The following is a 19,590-nucleotide window of genomic DNA, read 5'->3' on the forward strand; positions in this document are numbered from 1 at the left end:
AATAGCTCTATGTGGGGCGCTTCATATTTCCAGTCTTTTGGTGTTTGTTTAGTTTGAAAATGTACATATATAAATAGGTAACAGAATAAGCTAATGTGAAATTTTTTGATGATGTGAAATTCTTTAAATGGCGGCGTAGTTCAGGATGATAGCAAACTCCTGTGCTGCCATCGGGCGACCAACTAACTCCTATACAGTTTTTAAATTTTGTGTGGAGCTTAACAATACTATTCTCCAGTGAAGTACGTAGGATTTTTTTTGAAATATTAAAATTTAACGATTTTATGGTCTTTTTTCACAAAATTTTGTTTTTGGAATAAATTAATTTTTTCAAACTAATGCCATTTCTTTGAAAATCCATATTTCAAAAAAAATCCTACGTATTTCACGTACTTGTTAAGATCCACACAAAATTTCAGCCCAATCGGTTAATAACTGTAGGAGTTAGTTGGTCGCCCGATGGGAGCATAGGAGTCTGCGATCACCCTGAACTACGCCGCCATTTAAAGAATTTCACATCATTAAAAAATTTCACATTAGCCTATTCTCTTACCTATTGATATACTTAAACAAACTCCAAAAGAAAATAATGTTTCCCCTTCGTATTATACGCTGATGAAAATGGTGAAACGATTTCTTGTCTACAAAGTGTTATTACCCCTAAAGAAGCATTTTTAGAAAAAAAAAAATTCAAAATCGTTAGAGCCGTTTTTTTTTTAAATGGATGCCATTTTGAAGAAATTTCCAATCAACATCTAAAACCGAATTTTTTAAAAAAATTCAATGCCTGGTTTTCGAAATTTGATTTTCAAAAAAAAAATTTTAATTTTTTTTGAAAAAATTAAACTTTTCCGAAATTTTTATATGGCAGGTAGGTTAGGTACCATTATTTTTGGTCCAAAAAAATCAATTCGCAAAATCCAAATTCCTCTTGAGAGTCTCCAAAAAATGATATATGTATGTCAATCGGTCCATCCGTTTAGGCTGTAACTCCGTATATAGACAGACAGACTGATGGACAGACACAGACACACAGACGGACTTTCGGGACTCACTTTTTTTGCATTCTTATTCTGATTATCGTAATGTCATGTCTGACTATATTTTTCTAAAGAAAATAAAAAACATATACTACAATTTCTAGAATGACCGTCTTATGATTGGCCAATATGTGACTTTATTTGGCGATGTCATAAGTCACGTTAATATATCTGCTGTAAAATCTGAAGATGGTGGCGACTATGAATGCAAAGCTATGTCAAAAGCTGGAGAATCATCTCATTCCGCACGATTAAATATTTATGGTAAGCTATTTTAAATTTATATAAATGCTTTTTTTACCGACTTCCAAAAAGGAGGAGGTATTCAATTCGTCTGTATTTTTTTGTTTGTAACCTCATAACTTTGGACTGAGCAAACCAATTTTGATATTTCTTTTTGTATTGGAAAGCTGGTGGCTGCAATGTGGTCCCATTGTGGAAAAAACCATAAAACCCAGTTTTGATCCATGGAAGTCGGTTTTGTTTTTTTGATAAAAATGATTATGATAAAAATTATTATTTAATATGCCATCTAAACTTTGTATTAAAGTAAATACTCATACTACGTAAAGCGTAGACAGACTATTTTAAATAGTTAAACATTGTTATTTGTGACAATTTTAATAATTAATCGAATTATTCTCCAAATTTACAATTTAATAGTCAATTTTAACTATTAAAATAGTTAGTTTTTTTTAAAATTTAAAATAGTTAATTTAGAGAATACTTCAATTTGCTATTAAAATAGCCACACACATAACCAGTTTCAGCTATTTAAAAGAGTTATCCCGTTATAAACTTTTAGTTTGAAATGTGAAAATAGTAGCAGTGTTGTATAGTTTATAATTTTTTAATCAAAACATCACTCGCATATTTACGGGCCAAAATCATGGAGGTGGAAAATTTGATGTTTAGGAATTTTATATAAAAACAACATTAAATTTAAGGTTTTTTTTTCATTTATAGATTGAATATTAAAGCATGCATTCAGAAATATATTTCTTTTATCTATTATACCAAAAAAAAAAGATCGGTCTTTCAACACCGATATGAAAGCCTTTTTTAATTTGTTTAAGGTGTTATTATTATAATGCCTCGTTCAAATTGAAACTATTTCTAGACTCCTAAAGTCGTTTTGAAGATGTCATTAACATTTCCGGGAACATCATTGTCTAGTACTATTTTTGGAAATTGAAAAACACACTATTTTCTGCTCAGTCCGATTATGAACTCATAAATGATATATAGAGACTAGAGCGAATATTCGAGCATGAAAATTTTAAAATAAAACAAAGTTGAATTCTAAATTACTCGGACCTAGAAATTTCCCACCAAGATTTTGACTCTTACAAATATTTACAAAAAAAATTAAAAAAAAACAATCGGCCTTAGCGAGGTTACCCGTCGGAGGTAAAACTGTCCGATTCGGATGAAACCGGACTCCGACGGATTACCTCGCTAGGGCCGAATAATTGCGTTGAGTTGAAAAAAGGGTAAAGCGCCAAATTTGTAGTTTTTGAGTAATTGTCGTTTAAAGTTTTTGGTTTATAACTCTTTGTATGGAAATTTGAGAGATTTAGAAAAACGATCTGAAGCTAAATTCTTAACTAATGAGAATGACACTAGATGAATGCCGATAACACCAAAATTTAAGTTTATCCGCTGGAAAAAATAAAAATTTTCAAGAAGCTCATTTAACCCCTTTTTCTATTCTCGGTTTCAATTATTCAAGAGATAAAATTTTGCGTAATATGAAATGGATGTATTTTTTTATAGGCATGCCATACGTTCGTCCAATGCCGCAAATATCAGCTGTAGCAGGAAAATCGTTTTTTCTTAAGTGTCCTGTAGCTGGATATCCAATTGAAAGTATAACTTTGGAAAAAGGTAAGATTTTAGCTTTTTCTTATATATAAACACACAAATTACGTAATGGAAAAATAACAACAATGAGACCATTCGTAACTATGCAAATTTTTTTATGTTTAATGTCCCTTAACTATAAAAGACTGAAATAAAATCAAAGCCTTATTTATATTTTGTTCATTGTTTATTTATAACATCTGTGTTTTTTTTTTGAAAATTGAGTACTAGACTAAGTTAGATTTTACACGGTAAACAACAACAAATGATTGCTAAGGACAATCAAAAGTATTTTTTTCTTCCTAGACTTATAAGTTTCACCCTTAAACAACAAACGATTAGGTACTTAAAAAAAAGAAATCCTTTGTGTTTTAAGTGCAAAATTTTTACCTAGCTGTGGACTAAGTTACCAAATAAAACAATGCTTTTTGTTGTCTCCCAGGATACTCAATTTCTTGAAAAAAATTTCACTGGAAATTTTCAAAATTTATAAATTAGCTTAAAATTATTTTTTTTTTTTTCATAGATGGAGTTAAACTTCCAATAAATATATGACAGCGGATACAAAATGGTACCTTATCAATTGAAAATGTTCAAAAAACAGCTGACCAAGGAACATACACCTGCATTGCCCGAAACAAACACAATTATACCTCGCAACGCTCAGTCGACATAAAAGTACTCGGTGAGTTCATTTAATCCATTTAGTTCACATTTCCATTTTTTCATATATAAAAAAAAATGTTCCTTCAGGAAGTCCTTATGTAATTCTTTTCTGGAAATGAAGTGTAAATTCTTAGTTCAAAATAATTAAAAAAAAAAACGCTCAAATTCATATCATATTATACCCCCTGCCCTAAACGCGGCTATACTGACTTTTAAACAACTTTGTACATCTTTAGTAAAATGATTTTGCTTTTTTTTGGGTGATGGAGAAAATTAGATGAGCAAATCTACAAAGGATTCCAACAAACCGGAAGTAGAGGTGGAGTAGGCAAAATGTCTAAAAAATTACAAAATTTTTTTTTACTTAGCCCTCCTTTTAAAAAAACACATTTTCTAATATTTTTTAAATTAGTTTTTTTTTTTTGAGAAATAAAATTATCCCACGCCTCTTTTCCCCCATCCCAGGTACCGCACGCGCTGAGGTACATTTACACCGAATAATTTGGCACTTGCGGTGGCTGGTCATATCGGCACTTAAAATCAATCTATTGTTTAACAACGGCTCAATTAATTTAATTATTATTAATTAATTAAACTAAATCATTAATTTCTTCAAAACAGAAGGATTAAACTAAGTATTTAGAAACGACACACTGAATTTTCTTAAAATTTTGTTTTTAAGTGAAGATGGTTTTTTTTCTTCAAATCAAAAGCGTTAAAGAAACTATTATACAGGGTGATTCAGGAGTAATGTGCCAAAAAGCTAGAGCGTGTAGCTTGGGTCGGGATAAGAAAAAAATCGTTTGGAAAAAAATATTAAAAATCAACGGTTACCTACAATAACGCGCTATAACTTTTTGTAAAGCTAAAACCCTAGTCTTTTATAGAAAATTTAAACAAAGCTATTTTAAGACACAGTTTTTGAAAAATTAATTTTTAAAATCAAAATTTTGAAAAAAAATTTGAAAAAAAAATTCAAGCTAATTTTTTTCAAAATTATTATTCAATAATATTATAGAAATGAAACAAAATTTTCACCTTAAAAACCACTCAGTGAATTTAAATTTTGTTTTTAAGTGGAAACTAATAATTTCCTTAAAACAGAATTGTTAAAGTAGTATAGAAAAATTAAACAAAAACACATGTTACGATTAGAAAAAAAATTTTGTTTTTGAAAAATCAAAAAAAGGAATGATGAATTTTCTTGAAGGTGTCAATAATCAAGAAATCTAAAACTTTTATTTCAATCATATTCTTACATAGGCTCTAAATTGTAAAAGAAAATTAAAAATAAGGCTTTGTAAACCTAAATACATATATGTTCATAATGTAGGGGAAGTGGGGCAAGACCGCCCCTTTAGTGTTTGACTGTCTTAAAAACCAATAGAAAACATACACTAGCCCAACAAATTAAATTTAATAAAAAAAAGTCGTGATTTTTTTTTAATGATATTCGAAAGGCTGTATGACAGGAAAAAAATTGTGGCATCAAACAAAAAGCATGTGAAAGCTACATTCTTTTAGTTATAGGTTTTTATGACAAAATATTTTATTTCTAACGGTAAAATAGCTTAATCGTTGGAACTGTTCAAAAACCAAGATTTTTTCTAATATGCAAAGTTTCAGACTTATTCATCAATCAGTTTTTCTGTTGTGAGGGTTTCAACTTTTGAGATGAAATAAAGCACCATATTTCTGCAGCTGTAAATGACTTACTTCTAATCACTTTTTTATGAGAAAAATCAAATTCTTTTGAGTTTATTTGAACATTTTTTTACTAAAATTCGTTTAAATTTTAGATAAATCAAAGAAAAACTAAAGTTTTCAAAAAAAATTTAAATAAAAAAAAAAACTTTTCATACCATTTTTGGATAATTTTCTTATTTTTAAAGTTCAAATAAACTCAAAAGAGTTTGATTTTTCTCATAAAAAAGTGATAAGAAGTAGGTAATTCATTTACAGCTGCAGAAATATGGTGTTTTATTTCATCTCAACAGTTCAAACCCTCACAACAGAAAAACTGCTTGATGAATCAGTCTTAAACCTAACATATTAATTTCAGGTATATTAAGCTTCAATAATTAAGCCTCAGTTTAATCTTATCACCCATAGTTATAAGATAGGGGCACATTTTCTAAAAAAAAACTCAAAAATGATGCCTATTTTGATAGCTTTTCTAAACAAGAAAACATTTTTTTAACAAAGTAAGCAGGGGCGGATCCAGGATTTTTTTCTGGGGGGCACAAGGGACGGATTGGCAAAAAAAACAGCAATAACAGTTAGAAATAAAGTGAAGTACCATACGACTGACTAACAAGCAGAAAATTTTAGCGACCCACAGTGGTCTAAAACCTGGCCAAAACTATTTAGGCACATTTCCCACATCAAATAGGTACCAAATGACCAAAAAGTTATTCGGAAGGAAAAATTTTCATTTTCTTGTTACAGTAAAAGCCACTTAAGTGCTAACCCTCTTACTCCTGGATTAGCCGTAAGAAAAAAAATATAAAAAATCAGAAAATGCACGTACAATTCCTTATTTAATTTTTTGACTTAAGTTGTTTCACCAAATAGTTTTTGAGAAATTAAGTTTTAAAGATGAAATTTTGAAAAAATAATGTTTACGTTTTTTAATTGATTTTGTATAAAATTTTGCAATATTATGGACATAAAATATACCATTAGTTAATGACCTAGTAGTTTTTAGTCAAATACTAAAGACTTCATTCTAATAAATAATAAAGTTCCTAAGAATAACAAAAAAAACTGAATCATACTTTTTTGCCGGGAAACCCAGTTTTGTTTTTTTTTATTTGCATTAACCTTTTGTAACCCAAGGTCGTAAATTTAAAAATTAATAAGTCAATCGATTGGCCTTTATCTTTTAAAAATTCAATAAAGTCATTATTTACTTAGTTATTTCGATATTTTGGGAGTAAAAAAAATGATTAAATAATTTATTTTTATATCAAAATGCAAAAATTCAAGCAAAAAACTATCTAATATTAATTTTTAGGCACTTTCCTAAAATCCAAAAATAAAACCCCGTGGGGTTTACTAACAAAAACTATTTTTTTTCTGAATTTCGTAGTTTTTACACAAATTTGCTTATTTTCAAAAAAAGCCCAATTTTCAACATTAACTGTCAATTAAAAACTATTGGTGCTATTTATTAGAAATTTGAAGTACTATTTCGATAAAGCAATACTTAAAGATTATAATATTAGAAGCTTCAAAAGAAAAAAAAAATAGTGTGTAGAGCTTTTATGCAATCTTTTTCGGTTTGTTACAGAAATGTCACATGGGGCTACAAGGGGTTAAATTGTTTTATACCTCAAGAATATTGTGTTCAAATTGTAGGTCTCTTGGAGCCAAATTGACCAAGTTATGAGTATTTTAATACTTCCCTTAGGAACGTTTTAGTCTTTTAGTCCAGAGTTCAAAACATTAAATCGTGCCCCCGTGCCCCCCCCCCCCCTGAATCCGCCTACTAAGATAAGCTTAATTTTTTGTGGGTTTTAGTTTGATGACTGGTATTGCAGTCTAAAAAAAAATTGTAAAAGTTTGAAACAAAAAAATCTTGAAGCCAAATAAATAACCTTTCTAAAAATAATAATCATTTCATCACAAAAAATGTTCCCATTTTTTTTTTAGAAAAGTAAAAACAAAAAATTTGAAAATTTTGATTTTTGAACAGTTCCAACGATTAATCATAAAAACCTAAAACTAGAAGAATTTAGCTTTCACATGATTTTTGTTTTGTCATGATGCGATCATTTTTTACTGATAGTACAGGATCCCACCGCTCGATTTTGCATCTATCTGTTTTTTTTGATGAAATGTAAATCATATCAAAGGAAATGACGCAAAATTACAAAAAAAAACAGCTTGCCGCAACCCTAGGGTTGCCAAGTTCAAAGAGGTATACTTTTAAAGCAAATTGCATCCATCTGTTTTTTTGAAAATTCTAACACTTAATCAAAGCTTTATTATTCCTCTTTAAAATAAACTAGGGTTGCCATTCAAAGTGTTGCCGCAAAAAGGGTTGCCTGGCTTTGAATATAAAATTCCAAAAAATCATTTATTTTAAATGAAGTTATTTCAAACAAAGTTTTTTGAAATACTTGATCTGAGAAAAACATTTTGAGAAAAAAATTTCAAAACACATTCACTTATAAATTTTTCAAGGTTTAGAATTTTAATAAAAAAATTACTGTCAAAATTAACTGTCCCTTTTGTCCTTTTACCAAATAGTGAAAACCGTACGATTTTATGTCTTCTAGTTTTTGAGAAAATTGAAAAATAGCATAACTACTTTCTTTTCAGAATTTAATTTTTCTGCTTTGTAAGCTTACTTTGGCACAGTCATCTGATTGAACAAAAGTTTTAATATCCCTGTTTAAAATAAACCAGGTTTGCCATTTAAAATATTGCCGCAAGTAGTTGTTGCCACACTTTGAACTTAAAATTCCGAAAAATTATTAAAAATTAAAAAAAATATTTTTAAAAGCTTGAGTCTTACACTTAATTATTAATTTTAAATAAAGTTATTTCATGCAATAGTTTTTGAAATAATTGATTTTAAAGTCAAAATTTTTAGGAAAAAATTAAAAAAAAAAAACATTTACTGAATATTTTTTTTTTGAAGTTTAGAATTTTTAATAAAAAAAAAAAACTATCTGTTAAATTAACTGTACCTATTGATTTTTTACCAAATAGTGAAAACCGTATGATTCTATGTCTTCTAGTTTTTGAGAAAATTGAAAAATACACAAACTACTTTTTTTCAGAATTTAATTTTTTCGGCCTTGTAATAGTCTAAGATCCCGCCTAGGACGACCTACCCTCATCGTAATACCAGTTGAGACTTGAGAGTTATATTTTCTTAAAGATAGTGTCTAAGGAAACAGATGGGCTGATGTCAGAGAAAATTAAATTTAGAAATTTGAATATTCAGGATTTTTAGAAATTTGACATTTTAGAAGGGGAATGTAGAAAAAGGTCAAAAAGCTATTTTCTTAGCAAAAAATGGTATAAAAAAGATTGATACTGGAATCGATAGATATTGTTAAATTATATAAGCCACACATACAAACCAAAAATTTAAAAAATCTGCTACTCGAGATATAATTTTTTTCATACAACACAATACAAAACACGGTCTTGCCCCCACTTCCAATAAATAAGTTGGCTAAAGGCCCAACTATAATGGGCATATGCGCGCATGGGCTTATGTCAAAATCGAACGAACTGCTTCGTCCTGTTTCTGAAAACATGAGGAGTAGCCATAATGAACATACGCGCGCATAGCCTTCTGTCAAAATTTACATTTTTGTTTTCCATAATTTTTGTAAAAAAACGCGTTGAATTTACACAAAAATATTTTTGAAACTGTTTTTATTCAATTCACAATTCGTTTATCACATTTTTATTGAGTGAAAATTAATTTAATGTTTACATCCCCCTTGCATCCATGTTGTTTACATTTTATTCTGAGAAATTTACTCATGCCGTGCGGTTCAGAGCGCACGGCATATTCTTAACGAAAGTTAACGAAGCGTGCATAAGCGCATTATGGCTATCCCATAAGAATTGTGTATATTCGACAACTCACTCATGCCATTTTGACATCAGCCCATACGCGCATATGCCTATTATAGTTGGGCCTTACAACATGCGCACATGAGCGCGTGATTCCAGGTTTTTGAAAAAGATTTCCGTGTTTACACTTTAATAAGTTAGAAATCTTAAATGTACCTAACATCTACGAACATGATGCAACTTTCGTTCATTTTATTAGTAAAATTTTTTAACTATTATGCCAGTTTTCCTCCTTTTTTTTTGTGTTTCATAAGGACTATCCTATATAACATTTTTAGCTCATATTATTGTCATATTAATCAGATAAATTTAGGGTTCAATATATCTAACAAATATACCCTTGTCTTTTCTTTCTTTGTTTTATGAAAAAAAAAACGCACTTTGTGATGTCTAAAAATCGCACCTTGCTTGAATATAATCTAACTAAACTACTTGGCACTGCATTGAATGAAAAATTATGCACAATTTATTTGAAAAAAACTTGCACTTTTTACACAAATTATTAAATTTGCTATAATTTATTTTTGGTTAATTTTATTTATTTTTGGTATTTTAATTAAAAATTATTTTAAACAAATTAAAATAAAGTTCCACCAAAAATTACGCCATTTTCATTTGCCCGCGATTTGAATGTTGGCGATCGAACAAGCATTCAATGCGTAATAGGAACCGGTGACTTACCATTGACATTTACATGGTTAAAAGATGGCCAACAGCTATTCGTTGACGGAAGTACGAGTATGTCATTTGGAGCAGACAGTGGCAATAGTGCAGATGGTGGTGGTGTTGGTGGCCAAGTATCATTTCAAAACAGTGATGATGTTTCAAATCCGGTTGAAAGGGCTAATAATTATAATGCCGTTGGCATTGTGAATATACGCCAAAATGATGATTTTACTAGCGCTTTAAGTATAACAAGTGTGACACAATCTCAAAGCGGTACATACACTTGTCGCGTGCAAAATAATGCAGCAACTGTATCACACTCAGCACAGCTCCGAGTAAATGGTAAAAAATTATTAAGTTAATGGAAAATTTGAATGAGAAATTTTAAAAGTAGATAACTTTCAAAGGGCAGAGCTGTTAGAGAGACTAGTACTTTGTTATTTATATTCTTTTTTTGTATTCTATTCTTTTTTTGTGCACAAAATTTTAAGATTATACAAAATGAATAATGAAATCAAGCCGAAGAAAATTGTTATATGAGAACCTTTTCCGTTTGATGTCGTAGATGCTCAAGCTCTAGGAAATTAAACCAGCGTTATCCATAGCGTAGCACGTTTTTTTAAGTCATTAAAAAATTTCTTTTTAAATTATTAAAAACAATTTTTTTTTTCTTTTTTTCCATTAATTTTCAAACTGCTAACTGCGAAAATTCGATCGATTAAAAAAAAAGAAAGGATTTCTCGATTTTTACAACTTAGTAGGTACCTTATTATCACAAAAGCCATCATGTAAAAATAATAAAGTTGAGTGGACTGTATATTTATGTATTCTGATTAACCAAATTAAATGAAACACAAAACAAACTTTTCTAGTGGGACCATGCGTCCTGTTTATTCGGCGATATTTTTCGACTGACGGTTTTGGTCGAGGAAGAAGGAAGGGAAGAAAAAGGAGATACACACAATTGTTGCTGATCGCCTGTTCGTTTGAGATGTTGAGTGTGTTGAGAGGCTTCTCCTGCGGGTAGGCACGGATTATTTAACATCCTGCCCACTTTAAACCTTCAGTTTAATATTTGATGATTGTTGATCTTCGATGCGTTGGGGGCTTCTTCCGAATAGCATTTGCTCAAGGACATTGGGAAAACCATTGGCGCCCCAGAGTGTTTGTAAATGCCAATGGAAAAAACCAAGTCGATTCGGGTAATACATATGTAGTTAATTGACTGAGGGGATCTTTGCTCGTATAGACCCCTTATAGTGAACTGTTTGGCAGACTAAAGATCTGTTGATTCTCTTGGAGATTTGATGTGGTCAATTATTTGTGATTGGTGTTCTAATGTTTTGTTTGATGTTCTGTAGTTTTCTTGTAATATCGGCTAAACAATGTAAACGTATTGAGCGTTTAAAATTTTTAAATTTTCAAATTTTGGTATTGAAAAATTGATGCATTTAAATTGGTGATTAAGAGTGTTGAGCTGCTGGGAAAAGCTCGGTGTAAACTGCATTCGTCAATAATTATTATTGTTATGCACATGGTTGTTTTGGCATTGTCAGTTTATTTTTTGATTGATTTTGTTTTATGTCATACCCTCATGTTGGTATTGTGCTCTCGTTCTTGAAGTTCTTGCAGCTATTGCTGCTGTTGCTGTTGAATAACCGGTGTATGAGGCTGAATCACAGAGGTTTGTTTTGAAACAGGTTGTTTTTGTTGCAACAATTGTTGCTGTTGTTGTTGAAGTTCTTCTTGTAGTTGCCGCTCTGCTGTGGCAGACCAGCTTCTTGCTTTTGTTGCTAAGGATTGTGACATGATCACTTGATGGCATCGATCAATTGTACTGTTTCCCTCGTGTTTGGTTTGTTTTGCGCATGAACAAGTGTCCCTGCCCACTTTGATTCTACAGAATCAAGAGAATTGATAAAGCTGTATCGTATCTCATATGGCATTCTTAGCCATTTCTCTGTGTTGGAAATGCTCGGAAAGAAAATAAAAGAAAGAGAAAGTATTTAGTCATGCTTCCTACTTGAAGGAATATTATATTGTAAATGAATGTTTTGAAATGTATATGTTTTTGTTTTAAAATTTGTATATAGTGTTTCATATCATGCGCCTCGTGTAGACGATTGATTGTTAAAAGGATACTCAATGTCGACGACTCCTTTTTCTGCATTAATGTACGTTTTGTAAGAACGCACACTCAAAATTAAAAAGTTTAAAGGTCATTCTTTGCAGGCAATAACCTTTCTGCAAGAATGTGCGCTGTGATGAATTTTGTCTCATGAACAAATGATTCATCCTGCAAACGCACACTCAAATTCGAATTGTGAAAAGGATGCCGTTTGAAGACAATCTGCTTTTCTGGAAGAATGTGCGTTTTGTAAGAACGCACACTCAAAATAAAATGTTAAAGGTTTTAAAGCAATTGCCGGTTGTTGAATTTTTTGCATACTAATTTTTGAAAAACGGTGTATATTTTTTTTTTTTTTTTTTTTTTTCTTTCTGAAACAGAGTTGAAATAGAGACAAATTTATTGCTCTTGCACAATAAATCTATCATATTTAAATTTAATTCAGTTAAAAAGAATATAGATGCATGTAGATGCAAATGTACTAGCATTTTTGTTCTACATGATACTCTTTGAAAATTGCCTATGATTTGATTTTGCTTGGTTTGCTTAAGTTTATTTATTGAGGTTGATTTATGACTTTGCTTACAAGAATTTGATTCCTAGGTTAATTTGTGTTATTTGAAAATAACAAATTGAACAGGTTTCTTGCACAAGTGGAAATGAAAACTTTGTTTTTATCAATTTATTGTTTTTAAATTGGTAAACCTTTTTTTTTATATTGGATATAAAATGTGATATAAAATGTGATCTGATATAGCTGATCTGAAAAGGACACCCTATGTAGGCGATCTGATTTCCTGCAAGAATGTACGTTTTGTAAGAACGTGCACTCAAAATGGAATAAAGAAAAGGACACCCTATGTAGGCGGTCTGCTTTCCTGCAAGAATGTACGCTCGGATGAACTTTGTCTCATGAACAAATGATTCATCTTGCAAACGCACACTCAAATTTGAATTGAGAAAAGGACACCCTATGTAGGCGATCTGCTTTTCTGCAAGAATGTACGCTCGGATGAACTTTGTCTCATGAACAAATGATTCATCTTGCAAACGCACACTCAAAATGGATTTGAGAAAAGGACACCCTATTTAGGCGATCTGCTTTTCTGCAAGAATGCACGTTTTGTAAGAACGTGCACTCAAAATGGAATTGAGAAAAGGACACCCTATGTAGGCGATCTGCTTTCCTGCAAGAATGTACGCTCGGATGAACTTTGTCTCATGAACAAATGATTCATCTTGCAAACGCACACTCAAATTTGAATTGAGAAAAGGACACCCTATGTAGGCGATCTGCTTTTCTGCAAGAATGTACGCTCGGATGAACTTTGTCTCATGAACAAATGATTCATCTTGCAAACGCACACTCAAAATGGATTTGAGAAAAGGACACCCTATTTAGGCGATCTGCTTTTCTGCAAGAATGCACGTTTTGTAAGAACGTGCACTCAAAATGGAATTGAGAAAAGGACACCCTATGTAGGCGATCTGCTTTCCTGCAAGAATGTACGCTCGGATGAACTTTGTCTCATGAACAAATGATTCATCTTGCAAACGCACACTCAAATTTGAATTGAGAAAAGGACACCCTATGTAGGCGATCTGCTTTTCTGCAAGAATGTACGCTCGGATGAACTTTGTCTCATGAACAAATGATTCATCTTGCAAACGCACACTCAAAATGGATTTGAGAAAAGGACACCCTATGTAGGCGATCTGCTTTCCTGCAAGAATGTACGCTCGGATGAACTTTGTCTCATGAACAAATGATTCATCTTGCAAACGCACACTCAAATTTGAATTGAGAAAAGGACACCCTATGTAGGCGATCTGCTTTTCTGCAAGAATGTACGCTCGGATGAACTTTGTCTCATGAACAAATGATTCATCTTGCAAACGCACACTCAAATTTGAATTGAGAAAAGGACACCCTATGTAGGCGATCTGCTTTTCTGCAAGAATGTACGCTCGGATGAACTTTGTCTCATGAACAAATGATTCATCTTGCAAACGCACACTCAAAATGGATTTGAGAAAAGGACACCCTATTTAGGCGATCTGCTTTTCTGCAAGAATGCACGTTTTGTAAGAACGTGCACTCAAAATGGAATTGAGAAAAGGACACCCTATGTAGGCGATCTGCTTTCCTGCAAGAATGTACGCTCGGATGAACTTTGTCTCATGAACAAATGATTCATCTTGCAAACGCACACTCAAATTTGAATTGAGAAAAGGACACCCTATGTAGGCGATCTGCTTTCCTGCAAGAATGCACGTTTTGTAAGAACGTGCACTCAAAATGGAATTGAGAAAAGGACACCCTATGTAGGCGATCTGCTTTCCTGCAAGAATGTACGCTCGGATGAACTTTGTCTCATGAACAAATGATTCATCTTGCAAACGCACACTCAAAATGGATTTGAGAAAAGGACACCCTATGTAGGCGATCTGCTTTCCTGCAAGAATGTACGCTCGGATGAACTTTGTCTCATGAACAAATGATTCATCTTGCAAACGCACACTCAAAATGGATTTGAGAAAAGGACACCCTATGTAGGCGATCTGCTTTTCTGTAAGAATGTACGTTTTGTAAGAACGTACACCCAATATAATATATCGAAAGTGCACCCTTTGTAGGCAACAACTTTCTTTCAAGAATGTGTGTTTTCACACTCCCAGTTCGATGTGACTAACCTATTATATGTGTAATATTTGAGCTTCTGATGTTTTTGGATTAAATTTAAAATTTTTAACAAATGCTTCATCTTGGTTTCATGTTAGAATGTACGCCGGGATGAATTTGTCTCCTGAACCAATTATTAACCCTGCGAACGTACACTCAAGTGAAAACGTGAAAGGGTTACCCTTTGTTGGTAACTGCTTTTCTGGAAGAATGTACGCTTGGATGAATTTTGTCTCAAGAACAAATGATTCACCCTGCGAACGCACACTCAAAATCGGATTGTGAAAAGGATGCCCTTCGAAGGCAATCTGCTTTCCTTTTTTGGAAGAATGTACGCTGGGATGAATTTTGTCTCAAGAACAAATGATTCACCCTGCGAACGCACACTCAAAATCGAATTGTGAAAAGGATGCCCTTCGAAGGCAATCTGCTTTCCTTTTTTGGAAGAATGTACGCTGGGATGAATTTTGTCTCAAGAACAAATGATTCACCCTGCGAACGCACACTATAATTCGAATTTTGAAAAGGATGCCCTTCGAAGGCAATCTGCTTTCCCTTTTTGGAAGAATGTACGCTGGGATGAATTTTGTCTCAAGAACAAATGATTCACCCTGCGAACGCACACTCAAAATCGGATTGTGAAAAGGATGCCCTTCGAAGGCAATCTGCTTTCCTTTTTTGGAAGAATGTACGCTGGGATGAATTTTGTCTCAAGAACAAATGATTCATCTTGCAAACGCACACTCAAAATGGATTTGAGAAAAGGACACCCTATTTAGGCGATCTGCTTTTCTGCAAGAATGCACGTTTTGTAAGAACGTGCACTCAAAATGGAATTGAGAAAAGGACACCCTATGTAGGCGATCTGCTTTCCTGCAAGAATGTACGCTCGGATGAATTTTGTCTCATGAACAAATGATTCATCTTGCAAACGCACACTCAAATTTGAATTGAGAAAAGGACACCCTATGTAGGCGATCTGCTTTTCTGCAAGAATGTACGCTCGGATGAACTTTGTCTCATGAACAAATGATTCATCTTGCAAACGCACACTCAAATTTGAATTGAGAAAAGGACACCCTATGTAGGCGATCTGCTTTTCTGCAAGAATGTACGCTCGGATGAACTTTGTCTCATGAACAAATGATTCATCTTGCAAACGCACACTCAAAATGGATTTGAGAAAAGGACACCCTATTTAGGCGATCTGCTTTTCTGCAAGAATGCACGTTTTGTAAGAACGTGCACTCAAAATGGAATTGAGAAAAGGACACCCTATGTAGGCGATCTGCTTTCCTGCAAGAATGTACGCTCGGATGAACTTTGTCTCATGAACAAATGATTCATCTTGCAAACGCACACTCAAATTTGAATTGAGAAAAGGACACCCTATGTAGGCGATCTGCTTTTCTGCAAGAATGTACGCTCGGATGAACTTTGTCTCATGAACAAATGATTCATCTTGCAAACGCACACTCAAAATGGATTTGAGAAAAGGACACCCTATGTAGGCGATCTGCTTTCCTGCAAGAATGCACGTTTTGTAAGAACGTGCACTCAAAATGGAATTGAGAAAAGGACACCCTATGTAGGCGATCTGCTTTCCTGCAAGAATGTACGCTCGGATGAACTTTGTCTCATGAACAAATGATTCATCTTGCAAACGCACACTCAAAATGGATTTGAGAAAAGGACACCCTATGTAGGCGATCTGCTTTCCTGCAAGAATGTACGCTCGGATGAACTTTGTCTCATGAACAAATGATTCATCTTGCAAACGCACACTCAAAATGGATTTGAGAAAAGGACACCCTATGTAGGCGATCTGCTTTTCTGTAAGAATGTACGTTTTGTAAGAACGTACACCCAATATAATATATCGAAAGTGCACCCTTTGTAGGCAACAACTTTCTTTCAAGAATGTGTGTTTTCACACTCCCAGTTCGATGTGACTAACCTATTATATGTGTAATATTTGAGCTTCTGATGTTTTTGGATTAAATTTAAAATTTTTAACAAATGCTTCATCTTGGTTTCATGTTAGAATGTACGCCGGGATGAATTTGTCTCCTGAACCAATTATTAACCCTGCGAACGTACACTCAAGTGAAAACGTGAAAGGGTTACCCTTTGTTGGTAACTGCTTTTCTGGAAGAATGTACGCTTGGATGAATTTTGTCTCAAGAACAAATGATTCACCCTGCGAACGCACACTCAAAATCGGATTGTGAAAAGGATGCCCTTCGAAGGCAATCTGCTTTCCTTTTTTGGAAGAATGTACGCTGGGATGAATTTTGTCTCAAGAACAAATGATTCACCCTGCGAACGCACACTCAAAATCGAATTGTGAAAAGGATGCCCTTCGAAGGCAATCTGCTTTCCTTTTTTGGAAGAATGTACGCTGGGATGAATTTTGTCTCAAGAACAAATGATTCACCCTGCGAACGCACACTATAATTCGAATTTTGAAAAGGATGCCCTTCGAAGGCAATCTGCTTTCCCTTTTTGGAAGAATGTACGCTGGGATGAATTTTGTCTCAAGAACAAATGATTCACCCTGCGAACGCACACTCAAAATCGGATTGTGAAAAGGATGCCCTTCGAAGGCAATCTGCTTTCCTTTTTTGGAAGAATGTACGCTGGGATGAATTTTGTCTCAAGAACAAATGATTCATCTTGCAAACGCACACTCAAAATGGATTTGAGAAAAGGACACCCTATTTAGGCGATCTGCTTTTCTGCAAGAATGCACGTTTTGTAAGAACGTGCACTCAAAATGGAATTGAGAAAAGGACACCCTATGTAGGCGATCTGCTTTCCTGCAAGAATGTACGCTCGGATGAACTTTGTCTCATGAACAAATGATTCATCTTGCAAACGCACACTCAAATTTGAATTGAGAAAAGGACACCCTATGTAGGCGATCTGCTTTTCTGCAAGAATGTACGCTCGGATGAACTTTGTCTCATGAACAAATGATTCATCTTGCAAACGCACACTCAAATTTGAATTGAGAAAAGGACACCCTATGTAGGCGATCTGCTTTTCTGCAAGAATGTACGCTCGGATGAACTTTGTCTCATGAACAAATGATTCATCTTGCAAACGCACACTCAAAATGGATTTGAGAAAAGGACACCCTATTTAGGCGATCTGCTTTTCTGCAAGAATGCACGTTTTGTAAGAACGTGCACTCAAAATGGAATTGAGAAAAGGACACCCTATGTAGGCGATCTGCTTTTCTGCAAGAATGTACGCTCGGATGAACTTTGTCTCATGAACAAATGATTCATCTTGCAAACGCACACTCAAATTTGAATTGAGAAAAGGACACCCTATGTAGGCGATCTGCTTTTCTGCAAGAATGTACGCTCGGATGAACTTTGTCTCATGAACAAATGATTCATCTTGCAAACGCACACTCAAAATGGATTTGAGAAAAGGACACCCTATGTAGGCGATCTGCTTTCCTGCAAGAATGCACGTTTTGTAAGAACGTGCACTCAAAATGGAATTGAGAAAAGGACACCCTATGTAGGCGATCTGCTTTCCTGCAAGAATGTACGCTCGGATGAACTTTGTCTCATGAACAAATGATTCATCTTGCAAACGCACACTCAAAATGGATTTGAGAAAAGGACACCCTATGTAGGCGATCTGCTTTCCTGCAAGAATGTACGCTCGGATGAACTTTGTCTCATGAACAAATGATTCATCTTGCAAACGCACACTCAAAATGGATTTGAGAAAAGGACACCCTATGTAGGCGATCTGCTTTCCTGCAAGAATGCACGTTTTGTAAGAACGTGCACTCAAAATGGAATTGAGAAAAGGACACCCTATGTAGGCGATCTGCTTTCCTGCAAGAATGTACGCTCGGATGAACTTTGTCTCATGAACAAATGATTCATCTTGCAAACGCACACTCAAAATGGATTTGAGAAAAGGACACCCTATGTAGGCGATCTGCTTTCCTGCAAGAATGTACGCTCGGATGAACTTTGTCTCATGAACAAATGATTCATCTTGCAAACGCACACTCAAAATGGATTTGAGAAAAGGACACCCTATGTAGGCGATCTGCTTTCCTGCAAGAATGTACGCTCGGATGAACTTTGTCTCATGAACAAATGATTCATCTTGCAAACGCACACTCAAAATGGATTTGAGAAAAGGACACCCTATGTAGGCGATCTGCTTTCCTGCAAGAATGTACGCTCGGATGAACTTTGTCTCATGAACAAATGATTCATCTTGCAAACGCACACTCAAAATGGATTTGAGAAAAGGACACCCTATGTAGGCGATCTGCTTTCCTGCAAGAATGTACGCTCGGATGAACTTTGTCTCATGAACAAATGATTCATCTTGCAAACGCACACTCAAAATGGATTTGAGAAAAGGACACCCTATGTAGGCGATCTGCTTTCCTGCAAGAATGCACGTTTTGTAAGAACGTGCACTCAAAATGGAATTGAGAAAAGGACACCCTATGTAGGCGATCTGCTTTCCTGCAAGAATGTACGCTCGGATGAACTTTGTCTCATGAACAAATGATTCATCTTGCAAACGCACACTCAAAATGGATTTGAGAAAAGGACACCCTATGTAGGCGATCTGCTTTCCTGCAAGAATGTACGCTCGGATGAACTTTGTCTCATGAACAAATGATTCATCTTGCAAACGCACACTCAAAATGGATTTGAGAAAAGGACACCCTATGTAGGCGATCTGCTTTTCTGTAAGAATGCACGTTTTGTAAGAACGTGCACTCAAAATGGAATTGAGAAAAGGACACCCTATGTAGGCGATCTGCTTTCCTGAAAGAATGTGCGTTTTGTAAGAACGCACACTCAAAATAAAAGTTTAAATGTCACCCTTTGTGGGCAATAACCTTTCTTCAAGAATGTGCCTTTTCTGTTAAAGCGCATTCAGAATATAAA

General features: G+C 33.8%; 1 protein-coding gene across 1 annotated transcript in view; it reads left to right on the top strand.

Moving 5' to 3' along the window:
• Positions 1 to 19,590, top strand: part of LOC129920710 (cell adhesion molecule Dscam2-like) — a 135,722-nt gene that overhangs the window by 83,849 nt on the left and 32,283 nt on the right. Inside the window, 3 exon segments of the mRNA XM_056002248.1 lie at positions 1,145 to 1,304; positions 2,817 to 2,927; positions 3,430 to 3,588. Coding sequence (XP_055858223.1) covers positions 1,145 to 1,304; positions 2,817 to 2,927; positions 3,430 to 3,588 — 430 coding nt within the window.

Source organism: Episyrphus balteatus, chromosome X (assembly GCF_945859705.1).
Source record: "Episyrphus balteatus chromosome X, idEpiBalt1.1, whole genome shotgun sequence".
Lineage (NCBI taxonomy): Eukaryota > Metazoa > Arthropoda > Insecta > Diptera > Syrphidae > Episyrphus > Episyrphus balteatus.